The sequence below is a fragment of the Typopeltis vanoorti genome, chromosome 16 (genome assembly GCF_054136105.1).
Source record: "Typopeltis vanoorti isolate ZY-2024b chromosome 16, IOZ_Tvanoo_1.0, whole genome shotgun sequence".
NCBI classification, from domain to species: Eukaryota; Metazoa; Arthropoda; class Arachnida; order Uropygi; family Thelyphonidae; genus Typopeltis; species Typopeltis vanoorti.
In genome coordinates, this window is record NC_143564.1 from 73,577,583 (window position 1) to 73,603,733 (window position 26,151).

A 26,151-nucleotide genomic window follows, 5' to 3' on the forward strand; every position below is an offset into this window, starting at 1 on the left:
TACCACTGTGCTGTTATCACTGCTTGTTTCATTTAGCAGTTTTTCAAAGTAATTACTCCATACTTCAAGCATATCTTTTTCTCCCGTTTTTCATGTCAACTTTATCATCTCTAACTCCTTTTAAAGCAATCTTTTCTCCATTTCTAAGCTTCTTCAACAACCTCCAGAATATCTTACCACCTTCTTGATATTTATTTTCTATGTTCTTGCCAAAGTCCTCCCGTGACATGTTTAGCTAGTTTTACGCAGTGTTTAGCTTTCTTATATTTGTCTCTGTATTCTCTAAGAGCAAAAGCTGACTTATTTGCCAGTATCTTTAACTTCCTGTGTCCACCACAGAGGTCTGATTTTTCTATCCTTGCAGACTACCTCACCACGTGCTTCTCTGGCTGAATCAATCAGGGTTTTCTTCAAGACTTGCCACTGAATCTCCAAGGTTTAGTTACTGTTCTAAAACTCTTTCATTTTTCCTTCAATAATCTGTGTACTTTAGTTCTACAGTTCACATCTGAGAGCTGCTCAACTTTTATTTGCTTTAAAAATTTCTTGCATATTTTTATTTTCAATATGAAATTCGATTTTATCCTGCTGAAGACTAAATAGTGATCACTTCCAATTTCAAATCCTCTGTACACTCTGGTGTCCTGCACCAGGGAGAAAACATCACTATCAACAATAACATAGTCAATGAGATTTTTCTTATTGCTTGCTTCTTATCTCCATGTGAATTTGTGCACATTTTTATGTTGGAACATGGTTAGTAATAACCGGTCCATGTCCTGAGCAGAAATCCAACAGGTATATGCCATTATTATTAGCTTTGCTCTTAATAATGGCAAATATTATTATTTGCTCTTTTCTATAAATTTTACCAAAATATTTTTGTATGTCTCACAATCATTTCCTACTCTGCTATTTAGATTCCCAACAAGGACCAACTTTTCCTTTTTCATTGTGTCAGTTGCTTTTTCTAACTCATCAAAAAATTACTCCACTTCTACCTTAGTAGAACCTTCTGTGGGACCATTGGCACAAATAAGTCTCATTCTCCAATTCCCCATTCTGATATTTGCTCACATCACTCTACTTGAGACTGACTGCCATTCAAGAAGATTAGCTTCGTATTTTGTGTGTTGAATACTATGGCTACTCCTTTTGATTGTCATTTCCTGAATATAACATTTTGTATTTATTGCTCAGAAAGATCTCACCAGTTTTTGTCTTTTTTGTTTCAGTCACCCCTATTATGTCGATCTGGTACTTATCTAATTCCTCAGCTAGCTCCATTTCTTTGCCATTCAGGCTTCTTATGTTGATAGTACCGATCTTTAACTAAGACACATATTAAGCCCATGAAAAAATCTGGAGAAGCTTGTATGATCAATTGACATACAAGGGAATCTGACCTGGTTTAGCATAGAAGCATACTTACCAGACCACCTTATGGTCTGTATTTCACCCTCTGAAAATCTATCATCAGTTTTATGTCTCATTATTCATTCACTAGTACAGTTTCCTCAATGGTTATTTCAGTTATCAAAGTAACCTACACTAGTGGCCAAAATTGTGGAAACCTTTTGGAAAGGTATTTTTGAAGTTCGATGGCTCATAACACCACTTTTTTTTTAGTGTAATACCATAAAATGATATATCAATGGAAGGATAATTTAATCAAGAATGTAATGTAACAAAGTTTGTTCAATTATCTGTATTCTATATAAAAAGTTATAGCCAAATAACCTGCTTAGGTTGATATGAAGTAGTTTTCTTCATTTGAATGTAGCCAATGGGCATGAGTGTTTAGAGAGCCAATCAGGTGTCATCATCTTGTTTTGGCAATGAGCCAATAAGGCTACAGTAGGATTCAGCTATTGATGTCATGTATTGGAGCTGAGAGGAGGAAATTTGTCAGTGTGTTATGTCATTGCTATCAAGTTCGTTTTTTTTTTTTTTCTGTGGTCTTTCATTTAGTGAGCTTGTAAAACATAATAAAATTAAAGAAATTGCTCAAAGAGTTCACTGGTCACCCAGAAAGTGATGTAAAATAGTACTATTAAGTGAACAAGGCTACAGTTATGAAGAAATTGGAAGAAAAATTGGTGGAAACTTAACCAAAGGTGGCATTTCTAAATTTTTGAACAGGTATAAGGAGACTCGGTCACTACAAAACCAGACTGGTAAAGGCAGGAAAAGGTGCACAACAGCAAGTGATGATAGAAGAATTGAGAGACTGCGCCTACCTGACAGAAGAAAATCATCTGGGTGTATACAAGATGGAATGGTGCAATACAATGTGAAGTTGAGTGCAAGGACTGTAAGGGCGTAGACTGCAGGAATTTGATCTAAATGCTACAATTCCACGAAAAAAAGCCATTTTTATCTCTCAAACAAAGGTTGAAAAGATTAAACTGGGCTAAAACCCATGTTAACTGGACAGTGGAACAGTGTTGTTTGGAGTGATGAGACCAAAATCTCCCTGTTTGGTAGTGATGGCATAAAACACATAAGGAGAAGAATTGAAGAAGATTTGCATCCTGATTGCATTACACCTACCATGAAACAACCACTTAGTGTTATGATCTGGGGTTGTATGACATCAAAAGGTGTGGGCAGAATTTGCATGATTAATGGGAATATAAATGTCCCAAAATACGGAGGCTGTTCAATAAGTTATAAGACTATATTTATACAGAAAACAGATTACCTTTAATCGTCATCATTTACATATTCTTTTTCGAAGTAACTACCGTGAGAGGCGATGCATTTGTCCCAACGTTACGTCCACTTCTTAAACACATGAAAGTCTGTTTTTTTGAGAGTTCTTTCAAAACCGCCTCTGCAGCTTTTACACATGCTTTGTTGCTTTCGAAATGGCAGCCTCTTAGTGGTTTCTTGAGCTGAGGAAACAGCCAGAAATCGCATGGTGCGAGATCAGGACTGTATGGAGGTGTGGTAGGATATCTATGTTGTTCTTCTGCAAAACGTCCACTACACCACCAGCAATATGTGGCCTTGCATTATCGTGGTGCAATAAGAAGCCATTCTTCAGCAATGGACGCTTCCTTTTGACGTGCTGTACCATTGTCCGTAAAACATCCACATAGCATCCACAGCCATTTACAGTATTGCCGGGTTCTACAGCGTGTTGGTAAACAATGCCTTCGTAGTCAAAAAACATTATGGTCATAACTTTACCAGCCGATTTTACAGTTTTTGCTTTCTTGGGGGGTAGGTGAAGACGGATGCTTCCATTCACTGCTTTGTTGTTTCATTGTAGGGTCATAGTGATACAACCGGTGTCAAGAGTTTGGGAATCCATCGGGCACAAACACGCTTCAGTCCCAAATGTTCAGCCATGATTGGGTGAACACTTCTCACAGAAATATTCAGGACAACATGCAGCTGGCATACTGTAATTCTGCGATCCTCCTTGATGATAATCGCTGCTGTGTTGATCATTGTTTCTGTGATGGACATTGAAGGTCTTCCCTCATGTTCAAGATCTTCCACATTTTGCCTTCCTTCCTTAAAAGTTTTATGCCAGCGAAAAGCACTTGCCCTCTACATTGCTTCATCGTGGAAAGCTTCGCGTATCATGTTAAAAGTGTCTGATGCCGATTTTTGCAGACGCACACAAAATTTAATCACATAATGCTGTACCAAGGACGCTTCCATTTCGACAACTGGTCACGGCTCGTAGGCGCGCCGAAACAAGCTTGCGTTTAGTAATGTGACACTCTGGCACATCAGCCCGTATACGCCATCTATCAACCTCTTTTGTTAATACAGATAGCAACATTTCTTTATTCCACAGAAATTAATATTGTGATGAGTGGTTTTGTGACAGTGAAATTAGTCTTATTACTTATTGAACAGTCCTCGTACATAAATGAAATACTTGAGCCCAAACTGAAGGCTTCCGCACGTGATCTTTTCCAAAATAATGACGCATTTATATTTCAACAGGATTCAGCTCCACGTCATGTTGCTGCTATGTGCAAAAAGTGGTTTCAAGATAATCATATTCCACTACTGGAATGGCCTGGGAATAGCCTAGACCCAATCAAAAATCTATGGAGCCAACTAAAGAAACTTGTTAGTAAGAAGCAACCCAGCAATAAAACCCAATTAATAGAGGCAATAATTCAATCTTGGTTTCACATTATAACAGCTGCAGAACTAAAAAACTTGGTTCACTCCATGGAAAGGCGTTGTAAAGTCGTAATTAATGCTAAAGGCTACCCAACTAAGTATAGTTCACCCACCAATTAGAGGTCCTTTGAGACTTCTGCGCATGTCAGAAAAAGGAGAATCCATTCCAATAATAGGGTAATCAATCAGTCTTCTGGGATGTGTTCGTTTATTATTATAGGTCGGAAAATTTAGCTTTTCTTTTACGAACATTGTAGTGTTTAAAGTTTAACTATTTTGCTTGTATAACAGTTGGAAAAATGTACGTACAGTATTAACAAAATTAAAAAAAGGTATAGCATAAAACAAAAATTTAACTAAGTTTATTTTTAAGAAAGTTTTCTATAAAATAAAAATAATTATAATGAAAAACGGAAATTTTTTCAAATGAACTTAGATATTCTAAACTTACAGTTGAGAGAACTGAGACACTTTAATGTCCTAAACCGATTAAGTATTTATGACTTGCTGTGACTTTTAACAAACCCATGCAAAAAAAGGTTGGGAAAAAAACCATTATCAAATCCTTTTAATCTTCATAGTCATCTGAATCGGTGTCCGAATCGCCATTACTTTCACTTAAACTGATCACCAAAGGTTCGCATAATTCTTCGATAATCCAGTCTCTGTCCCAATACATATTTTCCAATGAGGTGACATGAAAGATATTTTCCCCAGTTTTGAACTGTAATATTTTCAGTTGCCTATTCTGAAAGGTTAAAAAGTTTCGACATGTCAATATCTCCAGTTACGTTGCGATGGCGAATGAAACTTTTCACTTCTGCCCAAACACTCAATAGCATTAATATCGCAATGATATGGAGGTAGCCTCAAAGATAGAAATCTATGCTCTTTGAGCATCGTGTCGAATTTAAATAGCTTAGTTGTGGGCGAGTTTCTTTTGACCAAATTAAGAAATTCAATTTTTTGCATATCTGGGGAATGAGAAATGTTATTTGCAGAGAGCCAATCCATAAGAACTTGCTTCTTATGGATTGGCTCTCTGGAACTTTGGAAGTTTGTTTAATCAAATAGAGTGATATCGAATAGTTTAATCGAATAGCGTTATCAATTATAACAACAGAATTTTTAGGAAGGTTTGGAATCAGATTTTCTTCTGCCCACTTTTCGAAGATCGTAGAATTCATTTGCCTATAGTAATTGGCTTTGTATAGTAAATTTGAATTCGGTAAAAAAACCCATTTCTCCACCCGCACACAAAATTATTATGCGCCGTGAGGCATTTCTGGTGTGTAGCACCGGTTATTCTATTGGCATGACCTCTAGTGAAAAAGAGTTTTACTTATTGTGAGACTATGTAACTCTACTACAACTCACAACAGCATATCTGCCTGGTTAGTTCTCTTGTCATGTACACTTGGTGCTATTTCCATCTTTCAAGTCATACTGAAAGTTCAATGAAAATTTTATGAATAAAGAAACAATGGTTTACATACATAATCTGTATTTATTATTTTTTACAAAGAAGTTTGTTTTGTGTTTGGTGTCCAAAACAGTTTCTACAAAATGAAATATTTATTGAAAAAAAGTAAGATATAGCATTTGAAGGTGAACAGGATCAATATAAGACTCCATAAAAAAGTGAAGACCAGCAATACACTGGATCCTTTTGCTGGAAAAGATCTTATTAATTTTCATTATTACAAAAGGAATCTATAAATAGATTTTTTTTTTTTTTCAAATGAAGGTGAATTAGCTGATCTCACACAAAGGCAAATGGATTTTCTCCTGGAAATTGGTTTTTCATTTTGCATTCAGTAAATCGGCAAAGAGAACACATGCAATTTACAGACAAAAATACTATTTGGCAGGTGCATAATGAGCTGTATGTGTAACTTTGCATACATCCAAGGAAACTGAATAAAGTAATTCATTACTTTATTCAATTTCCTGAAATATGTGAAAGAGAGAGATGAAGGTACTTTGGTCCAAAGAAGTTATAGCAATGCTTCTTTATGAATGCCAGAATAATCAGGAATAAGAAATTTTGGGCACTTTTCAGTTCAACTTCACCAAAAATTCAAAGCAGTCAGCCCTGGTTGATGGAGAAGAATGTTATCACTGAGGCAGGGAAGAAAGTGAGATACTGCATTTTTTCAGAGAGAATAAAAAGAGTGTGTGGGGGGGGGGGGGGGGGGAAATAGAAGTTATAATAAATTTAGTTTAATCCTTTATTCAAGTGCAAGTAAACAATTTGCACCTGAAGTATCTTCAGGACTGAGACAACTGATAGTAAAGATGGACCAAGCTCTCACTCCTTGTCTTAGTATCTCCCATAACGCAAAGCACATCTCCTTGCAGACATGTATAATGCTATGCATTAAGGGAAGGGCCACTACCCACACCAGTTTCAACCTTTATTGAGGTCTCGTCAGTCAGACCCAGAAGTGGTGATACTAAGGCAGAAGCAGTGAAGAGGTCATATTTACCTATATGAGTTGCCAAAACATTTACCACCTTATTAGTGAATTATTCTGGATTTAGAGAAAGATGTTGGAAGTTTATTTTTCACTTGGTTAGACTATAATAAATTTATCACTAAAAACACACGTACTAACCAGTGATAACTTTTAATACATAAATATTTCATCCCAAGTACCTTGAGACATCATCAGCACAGTAATTCAAACAATACTAGGAATAACATATAGTTAGGGCACATGATTACAATGGAATCTCAATATGCATGCACTAACGTGTTTTAGAAGTAAATTGAAATATATAAGGGGACAGGAAAGTAATCGATTTTTTGAACTACATTTTTAATATAAATTTTATGAAAAAACAAATTAACATTATTCAACTATATAATCGCCATTGTTAATTATAACCTTATTCTAACGATCTACTAAGTTTAGAATTCCTTTTTTGAAAAAAGTTTTTTTTCTTTGGAGGCAAAAAATGATATCAAACTCCTTTGGATCTTGCAAATGGAAGGATTTATTTCTTATGCTGTGTTCTAAGGACCTGAATAAGTGATAGGCACTAGGGGCAATATCTGGCGAATATGGAGGATGTGGTAGAAGTTCCCACCCTAACTGCCTAATTTTTTCTTGAGTCATTCTTGCAGAATGCAAGATAATGGATAATTTTGCAGCAAGATAATGGTTTTTCATTATCTTGCTGCAAAATTACTCCTTTTCGATTGACAAGTGCAGGATGTTTCATTAACAATGCTTGATGTAGTCGCTCTAATTGTTCACAGTAGATGGCTGCTGTGATAAGTCTTGCCTTGTTCCATGAGTTCGTAATGAATAATTCCATGAATATCCCACCAAACGCACAACAGAACCTTTCGTGGATGAAGTCCATCTTTAGGTGTTGGAATTGGAGTTTGATTTGGAGAAAACCACTGGTTTTCGCATTTATTATTCTTATACAGCACCCATTTTTCTCGCCAGTTACGACTCGTTCCAAAAAGGCATCATTTCATTGTCTGATCAACAACGAATTGCAAATCGCCTGTCTCTGTGCTTTATTGTTTTCTAACAGTTCATGCAGTACCCATACATCCTGTTTAAGAATCTTGCCACTCTTATGTAAGTGCTCTTGGACAGTTGACTATTTTGAATTAAGTTTCTCTGCTAATTCTTGTATGGTTTGATTTGGATCTGATTCAATGAGAGTCTTAAGAGCATCGTCATTTAGAGTAAGAGGTCTTCCAGATTGAGGACGATCAGAGAGATCAAAATTTTTTTCTGCAAATCTCCTAAACCATCGCTGACATTTGTTAACCTTCAATATGTCTACATAAGTTGAGCAAATGAATTTGGTAGCCTCGGTAGCATTCTTTCCTTGGTGAAACAAAAACAGCATACAATGACGTAAATGTGTGGCCAGAATTATGTGTTCGTCGAACATGTTGTTTATTTTTTTTTAACGGTATATATTAGAACACAGAAACTAAGTAAATAATTAATTTATTAACTTATTGCTGATATTTCGCTGGTGTTATAACCAGCATCTTCAGAGCACAAAAACACAGTTTGTCACAATACACGAGACTATAACAACATGGTGTAATCAACGGACTAGTTAAACAAAATTGTAGCAGCAACACAAAGACTAGAGTCCTGATTTTTGGTGCCCTCTATCTGAAAAGAAAAAAAAAACAACAATTAGTTTTTTCTTAAGATGACTGTCTCCCAGAGCTTAGGCAAGTTAATACAGCCATATTTGTTGAGATTTGGAGTGCGTTTCAGGGCTTCTGTCACCTCTAAGAACAATCTCTCCGACTTGTAAGAGCTTCTGTGTAGTACTTTTGTGTTTTTCCAGTTGATCCTGTGTGCAGGAGTATCAAGAGCATGGTCTGCTAAGCCCGACTTGCCATAGTGATAATTCCGGACGTATCCTTTGTGTTCATTGATGCGGATGTTCACAGTTCTTCCTGTTTGACCATAGTAGGCTTGATTACATGAGCAGGGTACTTGGTAGACTCCTGGATGTTATATAGGGGGAATGCTGTCCTTGGGTGAGCGGATAAGGGTTGCTAATTTGCTACATGGTCTGAATGTAGTGCATAGTTTATGTTTATTAAGAATTCTTGAAATCTTATCAGATGTGCCTTTAATGTATGGAATGGCGACTGTTTTGTTGTAGTTCTCTGTGGTGGATGGTGGGAGGGATTATAGCCATTGGCCAAGAAGGTGTGGCATAAGTGAGTCCATTCAGCAGCAAGAGCATTGTCATTGGAACAGATTGCTCTCGCTCTATGGGTTAGCATTTTTAAAATGCCATATTGTTGAGAAGGATGATGGTGTGATTGTTTGTGTAAGTATCTCCCTGTACGTGTGGGTTTTCTAAAAACTGAAAATGATAAGGAACCATCTGGAAGACATGTGATAAGTGTATCCAGGAAGGGCAAACAGTTATTAGCTTCCAGTTCCATTGTAAAGTGGATTTTTGGATGTTGGCTATTTAAATGCGCTAGGAATGTTTTCAATATCTCTGGGCCATGTGGCCAAATAGCAAGCACATCGTCAACATAGCGTAGCCAAAGTGTTGGCTTCAGAGTGGCTGTATTGATTGCTAGTTTTTCCAGGTGTTCCATGTAAAAGTTGGCTAGAGGGAGGAAGGGGGGGGGGCCTATCTATTTGTTTGTAAATTTTCCCTTTCTATGTGAAATATCCTGCATGTATTGTGAATTTGAATAGTTCAAATATATCAGGGTGGAAGTGTGGCTTCAGTAGATTGAGGGTTTCTATTAGTGGTACATTTGTGAATAGTGAGGTGATATCAAAGCTTACTATTAAGTCTGAGCTTTTTAGGGTAAGGTGTTGTAAGATGCTTTTTAGGTGGGCTGAATTTTTGACAGAGGAGGGAGAATTGTTTGTGAGAGTGGGTAGTAGCTTTGCTAAATGTCAAGCCAGTTTGTGAACATCCGCATCAACGAACACAAAAGATACGTCCGGAATTATCACTATGGCAAGTCAGGCTTAGCAGACCATGCTCGATACCCCTGCACACAGGATCAACTGGAAAAACACAAAAGTACTACACAGAAGCTATTACAAGTCGGAGAGATTGTTCTTAGAGGCGACAGAAGCCCTGAAACACACTCCAAATCTCAACAAATATGGCTGTATTAACTTGCCTAAGATCTGGGAGACAGTCATCTTAAGAAAGAACTAATTGGGTTTTTTTTTTTTTCAGATAGAGGGCGCCAGAAATCAGGACTCTAGTCTTTGTGTTGCTGCTACAATTTTGTTTAACTAGTCCGTTGATTACACCATGTTGTTATAGTCTCGTGTATTGTGACAAACTGTGTTTTTGTGCTCTGAAGATGCTGGTTATAACACCAGCGAAATATCAGCAATAAGTTAATAAATTAATTATTTACTTAGTTTCTGTGTTCTAATATATAATGTTAAAAAAAATAAACAACAATGACGTAAATGATGCTCTTCAACTTTAAAGTCCGCCATATTAAAAAAATAATCTAAAATTTAAAAAAAAAAAAAAAAAGATTTTTAAACAGAAAAGTAATGCTAATATTTAAATAAAAATCAAATTTAATAATTTATGTGTTATTTAAGAAAAAACAATTGGCTAAAAATGACCTATTAAAAATAATTGATTACTTTCCAGTCCCCCTTATAGCTGAACAAAAAAAATAAATTAAAAAAAAAAAACATATATAAAGATTATTTTACACAATTTTGTATGACAATTCCCATACTTTAGGAATAGTAAGAATGTCATTGCAGTTTAAATTTGGTCTGTGTGGTAGGGCTTCAGCATTTTCTTTATGTAAACGTTCATGTTTATATAAAGATCTATGTAAAAGTTTCGACTTTTCCCAATGGATCCTATGGCTTGGATTTTGAACTCAGTGTTGAGAGAGAGACCAGATTTCTGTGCTTTGAAAAGACGAATGTGGTCTTGATGTTCCCTGATGTGTTTCTGAACAGATCTACTTGTCTGTCCAAAGCAAGACAAATTGCAGGAACATGGGATCTCATAAATGCCAGGTAACATCAGAGGTAAGATGTTTCCTTAAGAGAAGGTAATAAGTTATAGATCTGGTTGATGGGTTTGTAAGTAGTGGCAAAATTGTATTTCTTCAGAATTTTTGAAAGACGTTCGGAGATGCCTTGACATAAGGTAGGGGAATCCTATGGACTTCTTGTCTAGGTTGATGTGTGGGGAAGTGACTGATGATTTTTTGAGTTGTTTTAAGATTATATCCATTTAGTATGGCTGCATTTTTGATTATTTCTAGTTCTAGGTTGAGAGATTCTTCAGAGGAGCAGAATTTGTGTGCTCTGGTAATAACTAGTGATTTAATGATCCCAAATTTCTGAGATGGATCATGAGCGGAAGAATTATAAATGTAGCGATCTGAAAATGTAGACTTGCAATAGACAGATGTGGCGATGGAACCATCTTCTTTTCTTTGAATGTGTAAATCCAGAAAGGAGATACCCTGTGGAGATTCTTTTTCTAGCGTAAAGTTGATGCGAGGGTGAAGGAGGTTTATTTTATCTAGAAACAGTTCTAATTCCTGTTCGGGATGATCCCAAACTGCAAATCGTCGACATATCATAGCCAAATTTTTGATTTGGGTTCAAAAGTGAAAATTTTTTCTTCCAGGTGTTCTAGAAACAGGTTTGCTAAGTTTGGTGATAAAGGAGATCCCATTGCTGTTCCTTCTTCTTGCTTGTAAATGTTACCTTTCCAGGTGAAGAAACCAGATGTAATAACAAATTTGAATAATTCAACTATATCAGATGGAAATTTTTGAGTTAATAATTCTACTGTTTCTTTATGGGGAATGTTCGTGAAGAGGGAGACAATGTCGAAGCTAATTAAGAAGTCAGTTTTTAACAGTTGAATCTTATTTTTGCGTGAAACTCTGTGGAATTTTTGATTGAAGAGGCTGAATAGCCTATGTGAGGACGGAGAAGGTTAGATAAGAATCAAGTCTGAGTGCTAATAGAATCTACGACGGGTCTGAGTGGAACATTTATCTTGTGAAGCTTCAGTAAACCATAAATTCTAGGAGGTCTAGCATGGTATGTCTTGAGTTTTTTAATTGTTTCTTCATCTAAGGTGGAGGTTTCATCAAGCAACTTATTTAATTTCCTGAGTTGACGTTTTGTAGAATCATAATCCAATTTGCTGTAAGTATTGAGATCTCTGAGTAATAAATTCATTTCTCAGTCATATGAATTTGTATCAAGAACCACAGTGGTATTTCCTTTGTCAGCTCTGGTAACGATTATGTTTTTATTACGTTTTAAGGAGGTAAGAGCTTTCAATTCTGATGGTGGGATATTCAAGTCCGAAGGTAGCAAAAGTAATCCATTGTGGATTACTTTTGCTACCTCAAAACGAAGTCTATTGGCTTCAGCACTGGAAAGATGGCCGATGTTTTTCTCTCTATGTTATGTATGAAATCTAAATATGGGAAACATTTAGGTGAAATCACAAATTTATGACCTCTTGCTAGAACATTTAATTTGTCTGTTGTTAGTGGATGGTTAGATAAGTTGACTACCCATTTCTCCGTCGGTAATTTGTTAGTGATCTTCTTAGATCAATTTAGCAGGTTAAGGTATTTATTATGTAGATTAATATCGCTTTTATCCCCGAATTCTTTGAGACACTTATAATCAATTGTAGCAGATCTTGATTTAACGTATTTGATAAGTGTTTCTAGTTCCATAAATTTTTTTTTGTTCAGCTATATTTTAATTTACTTCTATAACATGTTACTGCACGCATATTGAGATTCCATTGTAATCATGCACCCTAACTGTATGTTATACCTAGTATTGTTTGAATTACTGTACTGATGATGTCCCAAGATACTTGGGATGAAATATTTACATATTAAAAGTTATCACTGTGGTTAGTACGCGTGTTTTTAGTGATGAATTCACCACAGGTTTTGTTATATAAAAATATAATAAATTTAGTTTAATCCTTTATCCAAGTGTAAGCAAACAAAGTTTGCACCTAAAGTATCTTCAGGACTCAGACAACTCGTAGTAAAGGTGGACCAAGTTCTCATCACTCCTTGTCTTAGTATCTCCAATAATGCAAAGCACATCTCCTTGCGGACATGTATAATGCTATGCATTAAATTGGAAATAGAAGTTCATCAGAAAAGCAGTACCAAGGATCTTGGTTATAGACAAATCTTCTAATAATGTCACCAGATCCAACACTCTCAAACTCTGGATTTCTTCCATCATGCTGTTACGGGCTTTTTCAATTGAAGGTAAGTTAGCCGATCATCGTACAGAGGTAGCAGGATTTTTCATCCAGCGTATAGCAAATCAGTCATGAGAACACATGCAATTTACAGATAAAATCTACTGTTATTGTTGGTGATGTGTGGTAGATGTCATTGATGATAGCAGTGTTGTTGTGTAGTGGAAAATTTAGTATGGGAAATAGTGAGATGTATATAGCAGAGAACAGTAGAGTAGTGTGCCCTCCCACTGTGAGTCCTTAGAGGAATCATGTTGTAATAATAATTATAATTTCAGGTAATTATCTGTTAGTAGCTCCATAAATTCCATTTCTTTCTTCACATGATCTTTCCTCCTTCCATTTAATGCCTCCATGTATAAATTCTTTCATAATTACTTACTCTGCACTTGCTAAACTAATCTATCAATATATTTCCATGTTTGGTATTCACAATATATGATGCAAACTTCTGCTCTGGAAACCAAACAATGAACTTTTTAAAATTTCTTCAGGTCTTAAGGAAGGAGGATGATAGTCTAACTGGATGATGATAAACAATCACTGCTTGAAGTCACTGGAAAACTTTGACACAATGGGATACAAATCCATAGGAGGCAGACTGAAAAGCAGAGAAAAAAATGGTAAAATCTGGATTCACACATAAAATATGCAAAATATTAAAGCATGTAAGCATGTGATTGGCATGAGAAACATTCAGATCCTGAGAATAATCATTACAAGAATTTGGAATTAATGTGGCATGAAGATTTAAATACTGCGAGAGGCAGAACTGATACTCTGACAAATAACATTTCCCATAAAACAGCAAATAAATTAAGTTACACTAACAAAGAAGATTCACGGTAACTTTATCCTCAATAATGTAGCTAAAGATAATGTGTCACAAAGCTAATGGTAATGTCAGCATGGCAAAAGTATAATACAATTGTGCAAGAACATTACAGTGCATGAGAGCTCATGGAAGTCTTGAATATAAACTTGTCTAAATTATTCCACAAATAACTTCACAAGGTAAAATCATATTGCTCTATGAAAACTGCTTGTGATTTCCATTAAAATCTTCTTAGAGCACAACAAATCCAACTGCTAAGCAGTGGAGAAACATGCTTTCTTCTAGGAAGTCATTGTTTATTAATGAATGCAAATAACTAAGTGTGTGTACGCACACATAATATTCAAGTCGCTTATAGAGATATACTGATAGAGCATTACTTATTTCTTCTTCTTCCAACTAATATCAGAGAACTGGAATAAAGCATTAAATAAGAATCTGCCTATGTGAACAGACATACATAACAGACTGCTGAGGGTGGCAGTTAGCACTGATGAAGAGGAGAAGGATAGGGAGAAAACAACAGGAAAGAGGATTCGGATGAAAGTAGACTATCATTACTATTATTGTACGAGCACCTCTATGGAGTTCAAAGACTCCATGCAGATCCAAACAACACATTCTATCATACCTCTCCTTGAACCAATTAAAGAGATAGAGCACTCACAACTGACTGTGACAACCCATTCCACTCATTCACAACTCTCCAAGCAAAAGATCTAATCCTCACACTCCTACTAACCAGACAAATTTATTCAACTTCCACAGATGACCTCTTGATCTGGCTCCTCTAGCCAAGTACTGAAACATTTCCCCTGCATCAATCTTATAAAACACTTTAAATAACTTAAATGTTTCTACCATAATTCCTCTTTTTCTCCTATCAACCAACTTCTGCAATCCAAACCCTTCAATCTATCCTCACGGAAACATTCCCCAAACCACTAGCCATATTGGTCCCTCGCCTCTGAATCTTCTCCACTGTCCTTATCCCAAAAAACTCAGGAGACCACACCCAAGTCCAGTAATCCAGATGTGGACATATCAAGGCCCTTATAAAGAGGAATAACAACTTCCTTATCTCTACTTGTTGGTGTGTTCAATAGCCTAGTAATCTTATGAGCAACCATAACAATATGTCCTCTAAACTTCAACTCTGTCTACTGCCATCCCTTAATCTCTAGCTTCATCTATTTTTTGAAGTACTGTGGCATCAATGTGATACACGGTTTGTAATCCAATTGTCCCAAAATGTACATTTCTCCACAATAAACTGACATATTATCTTTAGACCATATTAAATCATCCTGCAAGCTCTTCGCATTACCTTGATTAACCATTACTTTACTTGATTTTGCATCATCAGCAAAATTTCCTTTCAGGTTATTTCCTATTCAATTTATGTACAAATTAAAGAGCAGTTGTCCTTGATCTGAATTTTATGGCACACTACTAGTTACTTGCTTTTGCCTCGATTCTGCTCCATATACCACTTTTTGATATCTGTCTAGCAGCCACCCTGTTATCCACATATCAGTGTCATATCCATTTCCATTTGTTCTAATTTGCATAAGAGTCCCATCTTTATTCTGGCAAATGCCCTGGCAAAATCCAGCAGAATCATTGTGTAGCCCTTTCCTTTATCCAGCTCAAAATATAAAAAGTTAGTAAATTACTAAGGCATGACCAAACCTTAAAGCCATGCTGTCCCTCATAAAGTATCAAATTCTTATCCGTCCATTTTGAATTCTCTTTCTGACCAATTTCTCCAGTACTTTTACTGTATAACTTTTACCACTCCTGATTCTGATTGATCTATAATTTGCTACTGGAGTCTTAGAACCTCCTTTATGCAATAGAATTATTTGGCCTTCTTTCTACTCCCTTGGAACTCTACCAGAGCTAAAACTTAAAGAGCCTAGTCAGAGGCATTGCCAGTTTCCTTGCATATTCTCACAAACTCAAGCTGATATCCCATCTAATCCCACAGTTGTATTTAGATTGAGATTCTGCAATATCCTAAGAACCTCCAAATTCATCCACTTCTGTTTCGACATCAGTCTCTGAAGTGAATATTTCATATGTCAGCAGTAACCTAACTTGAATGATCTACTCTTGCAAAGTGGTCACTCAACTATTTTATCTGCTTTGCCACCATCAGCACTCATTAAAGTTAATCTTCCATAGTCATTCTTCCTCTTACTTGCCACATAACAAAAGAATTCTTTGGGATTGCTTTTGATATGCTTAGCTAGATTCTTCTTGTAATCTGATTTTGCCTTCCTAACCATACTGGTCACCTTTCTCCTTATATATCCTGCATAGCATTCTCTTCTTCCAGCTCATGCTTTTAAAGTTGTAAGGGGTACAGAGGCAAATGACTAAGATAGTTTCTGATCTCTGGAATGTTGAATATGAGGAAAGATTGAGAAGATGCAATTTACAGAGTCTAATAGATAGGAGGAAAAGGGGATGATATAATAGAGACCTACAAGTTAGTCAAGGTTTGTTATAAGATCAATGTTGGAGAGGTTTTACAGAAAACAGTGGGAGATCAGTGGAGAACTAGAAGTCATATCTAGAAGCTGTATAAAGAGGGTGAGCAAGGGAGTGAGAAGAAAGTTTTTTTCCATGCAGAGTTGTGAATGATTGGAATGCCTTGTCTGAGAGGGTAGTGTCTGCAGAGAATTCGAGTGAATGGTATGATGAGCTATGTGTGTGTGTGTGTGTGTGTGTGTATATGACAAAAGGACCTCCTAGATGAGTCTTTGACTCCATGGGTCTTAGGATAATAATAATAATACTCATCCATTGAACTCATACCTGATTAACCCTTCTTATCTTAGGTATATACAATTTAATATTGCTTCCTCTAGATGCTCTTTAACTCTCTCATGCACTACTAATATCCTTCCCTTGTAGGGTTTTATGCCATGGCACAGATTCAAGCTTCCTCCTAAGCTTGTCATAATCACCTGCCTTGTAGTTCCACCACACATATACCCCTTCTGGACAGAATATTCCTCTTGTTTTACAATATCCCAAGTCAAGACTGCATGGTCACTTTCATCAATTAGAGGCAACGTGGCCACTTTGGTTATGGAGAGCTCACCAATTCTGTGACCAGGTCCAATACTCTCACACCCTGAATCCCCTCCACCATATGCTGTCTAAGTAATTATCTCTTAGTAGGTGTATAACTTTCATTGCCTTCCTGGTGTGATCTTTCTTCATTTTAGTCTATATCTCCATAGTTATAGTCCTCCATAATAATCAATCTGCACTTATTATACTAATTTGTCGACAAGTCTTCCGTATCATCCATAGAACCCCAGGCAACAACCAACTGTATATTTTGTCTTACTGGCTTTGATCTCACACCAGACTGCTACAAATGAACAGCCACCCTCCCATCTATCTTCTATTCTTTTCGGCTGCAATTCATCTGCTATCATCAGTAGTACCCCCCCCCCATCCTATATTCTCTACCTTCCTGAAAATACTAAACTTTCACATTCTATCTCTGTAACTACTTCATTTGCCATTAGCCAAGACTACTAATGTCTATAACTTTTTTGGTAGGTTGCCAAAAAATCCTCTTTCCTGTTCCTGATTTGAAGATATAAACAAAAGAATTGGGTGGTACAGACTTCTGGTTTATCTTTCAAAGGGAAGTGCTGTGTGTTCAGTCATATAGCAATTACTATAATAAGGAAGCACCACGTAACAATGGAATATTTATGGGTCATTGGTGGCACTATCATCTTGATCAGTTATGAAGAGAGGGTTATGTAACAAAGAAATATTATACAACATCTCTTATTACCTGATATGAACCGAAAAATTTCACTTCATTTATATAAAAATAAAAATAGAAGTGAAATTTTTGTTGGTACAAATACCTTTACCAACTTGTATATCTCTATCATATCTGCTTTCACATTCTGAAAACTACAAGATGTGTCAAATGAAGAAAAATGGGGTGTATTATCATGAGCAAAGCTATGGACAGAATGGTCAGTATTTGTCTCTTAATTATGTATAAGAGGAATACATCTGAATCTGATACGAGGAAGCTATCTACTATGACACATAATGAATGAAGAGGAAATTTATGAAAAAGTTACAAAGGACAATAGGCAGCCCATAAAAAAAAGCACAAGCAGAAAGGCTAAGGCACTGGCAGCAGCTTCTATCAGAAGAATAAAAAAAGCATAATTTTATAAGCTGTTGATATTTTGCTGGGCAAACCTTGATGAACAAGCAAGTATTCATTTCAAAACTTTAAAAAAGCCTAATATTCAAACTTTATATATCATAATTATCCTTGATATTTCATTTCTATTTAATAATTATCAATAAAAGAGTGATATTTCTTGAAGATAAACTTATACATTGGTTACACATGACTTTGAATTTTTCAGGAAATGACAACACATACTAAAATATTAATTTAAAAAAAATTTAATCAATACCTTCCAATATATCAGCAATACTACATTGTCATCTTCTGGGAACATAAAATTATGATATGTGCACACAGCCACTAACAAAGAGCAAATGAAGCTGAAGAAGACAATTGGTCCTAGAGTCCTAAAGGTTCCCCCACCCCCAGTAGGCTAAATTGGGTTGTCTCGGCTGATGTTCTAAAGATGCAAGCTTCCCAAATTTGGGGCAGTCTCATGCACCCAAATTTGTTGAGATATGGGAGTTTTTTTAGAGCTGAGATTGATTCCAAGAACAATCTTTCATATTTATATTTGCTATGGTGTAGTATAGTGGCTTTCTTCCAGAGTATTCTGTGGGATATCTAGTGCATGTATGCATGTCCCGAGTGTACTGGTGAAACTGGATGTAGTCTTTGTGTTCGGATATCCTGATATTAGCTGTTCTGCCTTTTTGGCCATAGTAGGACAGTTTACAACTGCAAGGGACCTGGTATATTCCAGGTATGTCTAGGGGAAGTGGCTGGTCTTTGGTGGAACGGATAAGGGATACCAATTTCTTATGTGGTTTGTCAGGTCATATTTTTTTAAGATTTTTGTGATCTTTTCAGATGTGCTCTGGATATACGAAATGGTGATAAATTTAGTGTAATCTCTGTTAAGAAGAGCGGAAGGGGGAGGGGTTGTGATTAACTGGTTTTAATATTTTCTGGATTTTTTGGGGGGGGTTGTAGCAATTGGCTAAGAAGGTGTTAAGGATGTGGTTAACCTTCAGTAGTTAGGGCATTGTTGTCTGAACAGATTAATTTAGCTGTTATATAGGGATTTTAAAACTCCATATTGTTGTGAGGGGGAGGGGGGTTTGCTGGTGAATGTATTTGCCTGTATGGATTGGGTTTCTGTAAACAGAAAAAGCCAGGGATCAATGGCGTGTAATCAAGGTGTCTAGAAAAGGGAGACTGTTGTTTTCTTTTTCCAAGGTGAACTGTATTCTAGGATGTTGATTGTTTAAGTATGTTAAAAAGTTGTGAAGTGTGTCTAAGCCATGTGGCCAAATAGCAAACACATCATCCGTGTAGCATTGCCAGACAGTGGGATTTTGTGGGGCTGAGTTTAAGGTTTTTCCTTCAAAAGTCTCCATAAAGAAGTTTGCCAGGGATGAAGAACCCATGGCTGTACCCTTTATCTGTTTGTAGAATTTTCCCTGCCAAACAAAATAGCCTGAGTTCATGGTAAACTAAATAGGGTGAGATATCGGGAGAAAATTGGGTTTGAATGAGATCTAAGGTATCTTTGAGTGGGACATTTGTGAATAAGGAGGAGACATCAAAACTGACTATGGTCACTGTGTTGGAATAAGAGGTTCTCTATACTGGTTTTAAAGTGGGCTGAGTTTTTAATGTGGGATGGTATATTTCCAGTATAATGTGCGAGCACTTTGGCTAAATATTTGGCTAATTTGTATGTGGGGGAATCAATGCCATCCACAATGGGACATAACGGTACATTCTGCTTATGGATTTTTGGTAGTCCATATATTTGGGGTGGGTGGGGGAGTCTAGAGTTGAAAGGTTTTAGTCTGCTAGTCACTTCCTCAGACCAAGAAGTAACCTTCTTAAGGAGTTTTTGGAGTGTTCTGATTTGGGAGCTGGTGGGATCATATTCAATGGGGAGGTAGGTAGAAACATTCAGGTATATCCATTCACCAACAATCACCCCCCCCCCGCAACAATCTTCACAACAGTATTCTGCAATTGAGCAGGTTCTTCTCTTAGTAGCAAAAACTTTCCTTCCACTCCCTTCTGTTCTGAGCCTTCTCTTTCAAGGTTGTGTACTGGTCTCCATTCAGCATGTCATCTAGCATTGTTTTTCTTATTCTTCCTCTGGGTCTTTTTCCGTCTATTTTTCCTTCGATGGGATCTTTGGTGATTTCATTTCCTCTCAGAATATGTCCCATCCAGTTTCCTTTTCTTCTTTTTATCCTCTTTAACAGACTTCTTTCTTCTTCTACTCTTTTTAAGACCTCTTTATTAGTTATTTTATCTGTCCATTTGATTTTTTCCATCCTTCTCCAAATTCTCATCTCAAAGCTTTCTGAAATCTTAATTTCTTCTTTCTTCAATGTCCAAGTTTCAGCTGCATAGAGGGCAGCACTCCTCACAAAAATATGGGATTATAAAAACCCTACATAACAGGGCTAAATTAATCTGTTCAGACAACAATGCCCTAACTATTGAACTTAACCACATCCTTAACACCTTCTTAGCCAATGGCTACAACCCCAAAAAAATCCAGAAAATATTAAAACCAGTTAACCACAACCCTCCCCCCCCCCCACTTCTTAACAGAGATTATACTAAATTTATCACCATTCCATATATCCAGGGCACATCTGAAAAGATCACAAAAATCTTTAAAAAATATGACCTGACTACCAGTTACAAACCACATAAGAAATTGGCATCCCTTATCTGCTCCACCAAAGACCAGCCACTTCCCCTAGACATACCTGGAATATACCAGGTCTCTTACAGTTGTAAACTGTCCTACTATGGCCAAACAGGCAGCACAGCTAATATCAGGAACATCCGAACATAAAGACTACATCCAGTTTCACCAATACAGCCACTTAGGACTTGCAGACCATGCATTAGATACCGACTACAGAATACGATGGAAGAAAGCCATTATAATACACCATTGCAAATATAAACATGAAAGATTGTTCTAGGAATCAATCTCAGCTCTAAAAAACTCCCCAAATTTGGGAAGGTTGCATCCTTAGAACATCAGCCAAGACAACCCAATTTAGCCCGCTAGGGGGGGGGGGGAGACATCTTTAGGACTCCAGGACCAATGCCAGTTGTCTTCTTCAGCCTTATTTGCTCTTTGTTAGTGCCTGCATGCACATATCATAGTTTTATGTTCCCAAAAGATTGCAATGCAGCAGTGCCGAAATATTGAAAGGTATTGATTAAAGTTTTTTAATTAATATTTTAGTATATGTTATCATTTCCTGAAATATTTAAAGGGAAGTTAAAAGAGTGGTATGTTAATCAATAGATCATTTCATTCATTTAGTCCCATTCCCCTCATATTTTTGAATTATTCAAATTCACCTTTCATGCTGGTTATTTTCAATGGAAATGCAATATTCAAACTAGATAGACTGCAGTGATTGTTTCTCCCTCTTTAGCTGATTCGTATATAGTTCACTTAGTACATTAGTACTTAAGTGAACTATATAGGAATAGTTCACTTAGTAGTGAACTATTCCTATATAGTTCACTTAGTAGTGAACTATTAGTGAACATAGAAAACAAGGCCCTCACTACAGTAGGCAGTGAGGGCCTTGTTTCCTATGTAGATAACATTTTGTTATCTGGTTTTGTGGTTCATATACGTTAGACACATTTACGTCATTTTAAAACAGCCAACACCAAAAAGCATCTCTGACTATAAGTAAAAATGAAAATGCCTATTCTTCCTAAAGACACCATATTTCAAATTCACCATTTATAGAAAACCAATATACACTAGGAGATCCCTATGTATACTGGTGTAATTTTTGAATTCATTATCCACTCAGGTTCTTTCAGTTGGAAAAACAAGATCTACAAACAAGTTGATGGTACTGCCATGGGTAGCCTTCTGTCTCCGCTTTTGGCAAACTATTTTTTGAACATGTCGAAGGTAATATGATTTCATCCATTCATCCTCAAACCTCTCTTTGGTTTCGTTATGTCGATGTTTTTGATATTTGGCCACATGCTGAAGAAAAACTCTCCACATTTCTACAACAGATAAATAGCATTCACCCACATATTCAATTCACCATGGAAAAAGAAAATTCTGGTAGTTTACTATTCTTGGATATCCTCCTTACAAGTACATCTTCTGGTACTTTGTCAACAAGTGTCTATCGAAAACCTACATTTGCTGGCAGATACATTCATCAAAAGTCTGCTCATCACATATCTCAAAAAGTTGGCATTATCAAATCCTTAATTAATAGAGCACATAAAGTGTGCTCCTCTCCAGTAATCTTACAACAAGAACTTTCCACTATAAAAAAGCTAATAGAATGAAATGGTTACAACCCCAATCAAATCCAGCAGATAATTGAGTCCTATGATCCAATACCTCAAGTTTCTTCACCAGACCGCAGAATTCCAATCCCTTACATTCCAGGCATCTCAGAACCGATAGGCAGAATTTTAAAAAAGTATCATCTGATTCTCACGTATATTCCTATCAACAAAATTTCTTATTTATTGCCATCTACGAAAGATAAACTGTCACCTCTATCTTTGGCAGGTGTTTACCAAATACCATGTGAATGCAATGTATCTTATTTTGGACAAACAGGCCATTCTGTGGAAAAAAAGAATTAAGGAACATCAATATTATATTGAATACATGAAACCTCATAAGTCTGGTCTAGCACAACACAGCATTGACACTACTCATAATATCCAGTGGGATAAAGTTCTTCTCCTCCATAGATGCAGGTTCAAATATGAACGCCTTTTTAAAGAAAGTTGTGAAGCTATTTTACATAGGCCGAATCTAAATCGAAATGACCGTCTCTCTATCTCAAAAATCTGGGAGACTTATTTTATGCAACCATCAATAAAAATTAATTATCTTTAAAGGATTATTTAATAATATTTAGTAATTAATCCCCTAGCACACAGCAACAATGTTAATTGGTGAGCCACCGACTGTTCTGTACTTTGTATTCCATTCTTTTAACTGTTTGTATGACACTAAAGATGTACAGTTAATTTCAGTACGACATATTTGTACCTCTATTAATTAAAAGTTATTACTGTGGTCTTTACGTGTTTTATTATTAAGTATAGTATCTATCTTGTCTTTCCTCAATGTGTTCTGCTCAATGGCATATCATGGCCAAGATACTGGTTCCTGGTTTCATATATAATAAAGCATTTAATTCTCTCTACAAAGAACACATAGCTGCAAAATGCATGTATTCTGTGATCATTTTATCTCTATTTTGCAGACTTAAAAATTCAAAGTTTCTAGAGGAAAAAGTCCTGTCAGCCCTGCTTGAGTGTGGTTAATTTACATTCACCTGAAAATACCTTAGAGAGATTCTTTACATCCTAGACAAGTAAACTAAAAACTTTCCAACCAAAGAGCACTATTTTCACCAACAGAGCAGCAGACAATATCATCCTTAAAAGAATAACACAAATTGCCAGGGTTATTTATTCTAGTGACAATGCAGCTTTTACTGCAGAACTTAATTTTCTGTGCCACCTTTCTTTTGCCATAGGTTACAACCTCTAAAATAGATAAAATAATGTATGCTCTCCACATATGCTTGATGCATAATTACCATCTCCAATATCTAGAGTAAATCTGAAAAGACAGCCAAGTAAATATAACTTCACATTACTTTTAATGTGAATATCAAACTACTGATGATTATATGCTTTATATGCTCTCCTAAGGATAATGCTCATCCTCTAATAACCAGTGTATGAAGTATACAGACAGGAGGAGCTGCTTAGAATAACATAAGAAATATTCATTACAGCAAGTCAGGACTGGGAGACCAGATACCTGATCTGCTCTCACAAAAGTCAAATGGAAGAAAACTACAGTGCTGCATACAGGTCATTATAACTCTAAGAAACTAGTCTCAAAGTCAGCTGCTGCAATGATGCACTCCTCAAATTTTAACTAGCATGGATGCACTAATTTATTGGATATTTGGGAACAGTTATTTTAAGACAATTTTCTATTTATATATATCCATAGGGAAAGAGGAGGGGGGAGAGAAATGATAGGACTTGCTATTACAATTTTATACTGTTTTTACAAATACTTAATTGTCATTGTACAATGTGAAAAATGTTTGCACTCCAAAAACTGATTTAAAACTCAGAAAATATCACAGCTTAATAACTTTTTATTTTCTTCTGATATACTGTGAGTTAATACCATTAAATAATTAAAATGAATGCACAAGTGGGCATTTGTTAAGGCTTATATCATTTATCAAATATCTTAAAATTTTAAATGGAATGAGTTTCATATTCTGGTTGACAGAGCAGTACAATCAACATCACTTATGAAAAGCAGCCATCAAATATAGTCACTTATTTTGTTGCTTGCAATCAGAATAATTGCAGCAGTGGCATGGAGTTTAAAGGCGTATTTTGGATTTCCATAATAAGTATTTTTGAATGGTGATAAGTTTTATTTTGATTTCTTGTTAACAATAGCTCACAGTGATTTTTAATTATTATACCCTGGACTAGTTTTGAATATTTCAAAAACTGAACTGTCCTTAAGAATTTTACCAGGAAAGCAAGTATACTGTTACTGTATTTTTACATGAATGGTTGAAAGCGAGGTCAAAGTCAAAATCATTATTAAAAATACTGTTTTCCACTAATGATAAAAAAATTATAGACATATAACTATTCTCAAAGGAGCTCATAAATAATATCCCAAGGAGATATTCTGTTTTATGTAAAAGGTGTGTAGAATAATGAAGATATGGGAGAAGATTTCAGTATAATTATTACTATATCTCTACCAACAACAACAACAAAAAAATCTGCCCTATAAGATGGTTTATGCGCGCATATAGAACACACACACACACTCAAAATTTGTATGTTACGCACGTGGCCTTCCCTTTTGCTCATATTCGAAAGGTTCAAAACTCAGTTTCCAACAAATACTGAATTATCCAACACTAACGTTTCCTTCACAATTCGCTATATAATACCTAAAAGTTCTGTAAATGCCCAAGGCATATACTGATAACGATGACGTCCACGATCACCATCTGCATGCATTCCTTCCTTCCTCGAGGATGAGGTTGAAGGTCAGAATCCTCTGGAAAATCATTTCGAGGATTCTAACCTTCAAAAATAAATAGATACACACAAATAAATAAGTAAATAAATAAAATCAGTCTTAAATCTGATACTACTGTCTTAAACATTTTAAATACACAGTACACTAAAAAAAAGTACTAAACCGGTGGGCAACAGATAAGATCACTTCGTGATGTTTAGCCAAAGATAAGATCTGTTCTATGCACACGATGGTATATACAACGTAAACCATATAATATTAGATATTTTCTGAAGACTAAGAACAACGTAGAAAAACTAGCAAAACGAAATACTACTGTTAATATTCGTAACCCTATAAAGTACCGTACCCATTTATATTTAGTGCATTCAATTAAAAGTAGCAAAACCACTTGTTACTTGAACTTAAACACATCGGCATGTCATGAACGAGGTTGACTGTCTGGAGGAACTTACCACGCAGCTACTTCCGCCGGAACAAGCAAACTGCGATCATTAAGCAGAGTTCGTTTCTGAATGAAAGTTTAAATCTTCTAAACTAGACAAAAGCAACATTTCTAAAATAAAAATATTTGTAAAGTTGTGTTGTGAACAAATTAAAGTCGTGATACTTTAAATTAAAGAAATACAAATTAAAGATACTTTGTCACTTAATTATTGATAAATCGTGTTGAAACTATAAAAAAAAAATAAAAAATAAACTGTCATAAATAAGTAAAGAAAAGGGGAGAGAGAAAATTATTAATAAAAATAAAATACAACTCTAATATGTTTTATTCTGAAATGGAATAGGCAGTGCACCAACTTTTTTTGGGAGATCGATTGATAACCAGATTCACCCTTATTAATCACCGATAGCTGAGCCCAGGCTATTGGTGAATTCATAGCCATTAGTTTATTTAATTTCTGACTTATCCCAGTAGTTTCCTTTGTTCTTTAAAATAATAATAATAATAATAATAATAATAATAATAATAATAATAATAATAATAATAATAATAATAATTCATCTATATAGTACAGTACAGTACTTAGTCAAATTATCAGGTTTATGAAGATAGTAGAAGCAAAAAGTGCTGAA

General features: G+C 35.7%; 1 protein-coding gene across 2 annotated transcripts in view; it reads right to left on the reverse strand.

Annotated features, from left to right (window-relative positions):
- Nucleotides 1-25,543, reverse strand: part of LOC150098130 (protein KRTCAP2 homolog) — a 125,798-nt gene extending 100,255 nt beyond the window's left edge. For both annotated transcript variants that reach the window (XM_090405933.1, XM_090405932.1), the window contains exon 1: nt 25,421-25,543. In XM_090405933.1, the coding sequence (XP_090262059.1) occupies nt 25,421-25,424 (4 nt within the window). In that variant the 5' untranslated portion in view covers nt 25,425-25,543. The remainder of the gene's footprint in view (nt 1-25,420) is intronic.
- Between the last annotated feature and the right edge of the window lie 608 nt (nt 25,544-26,151).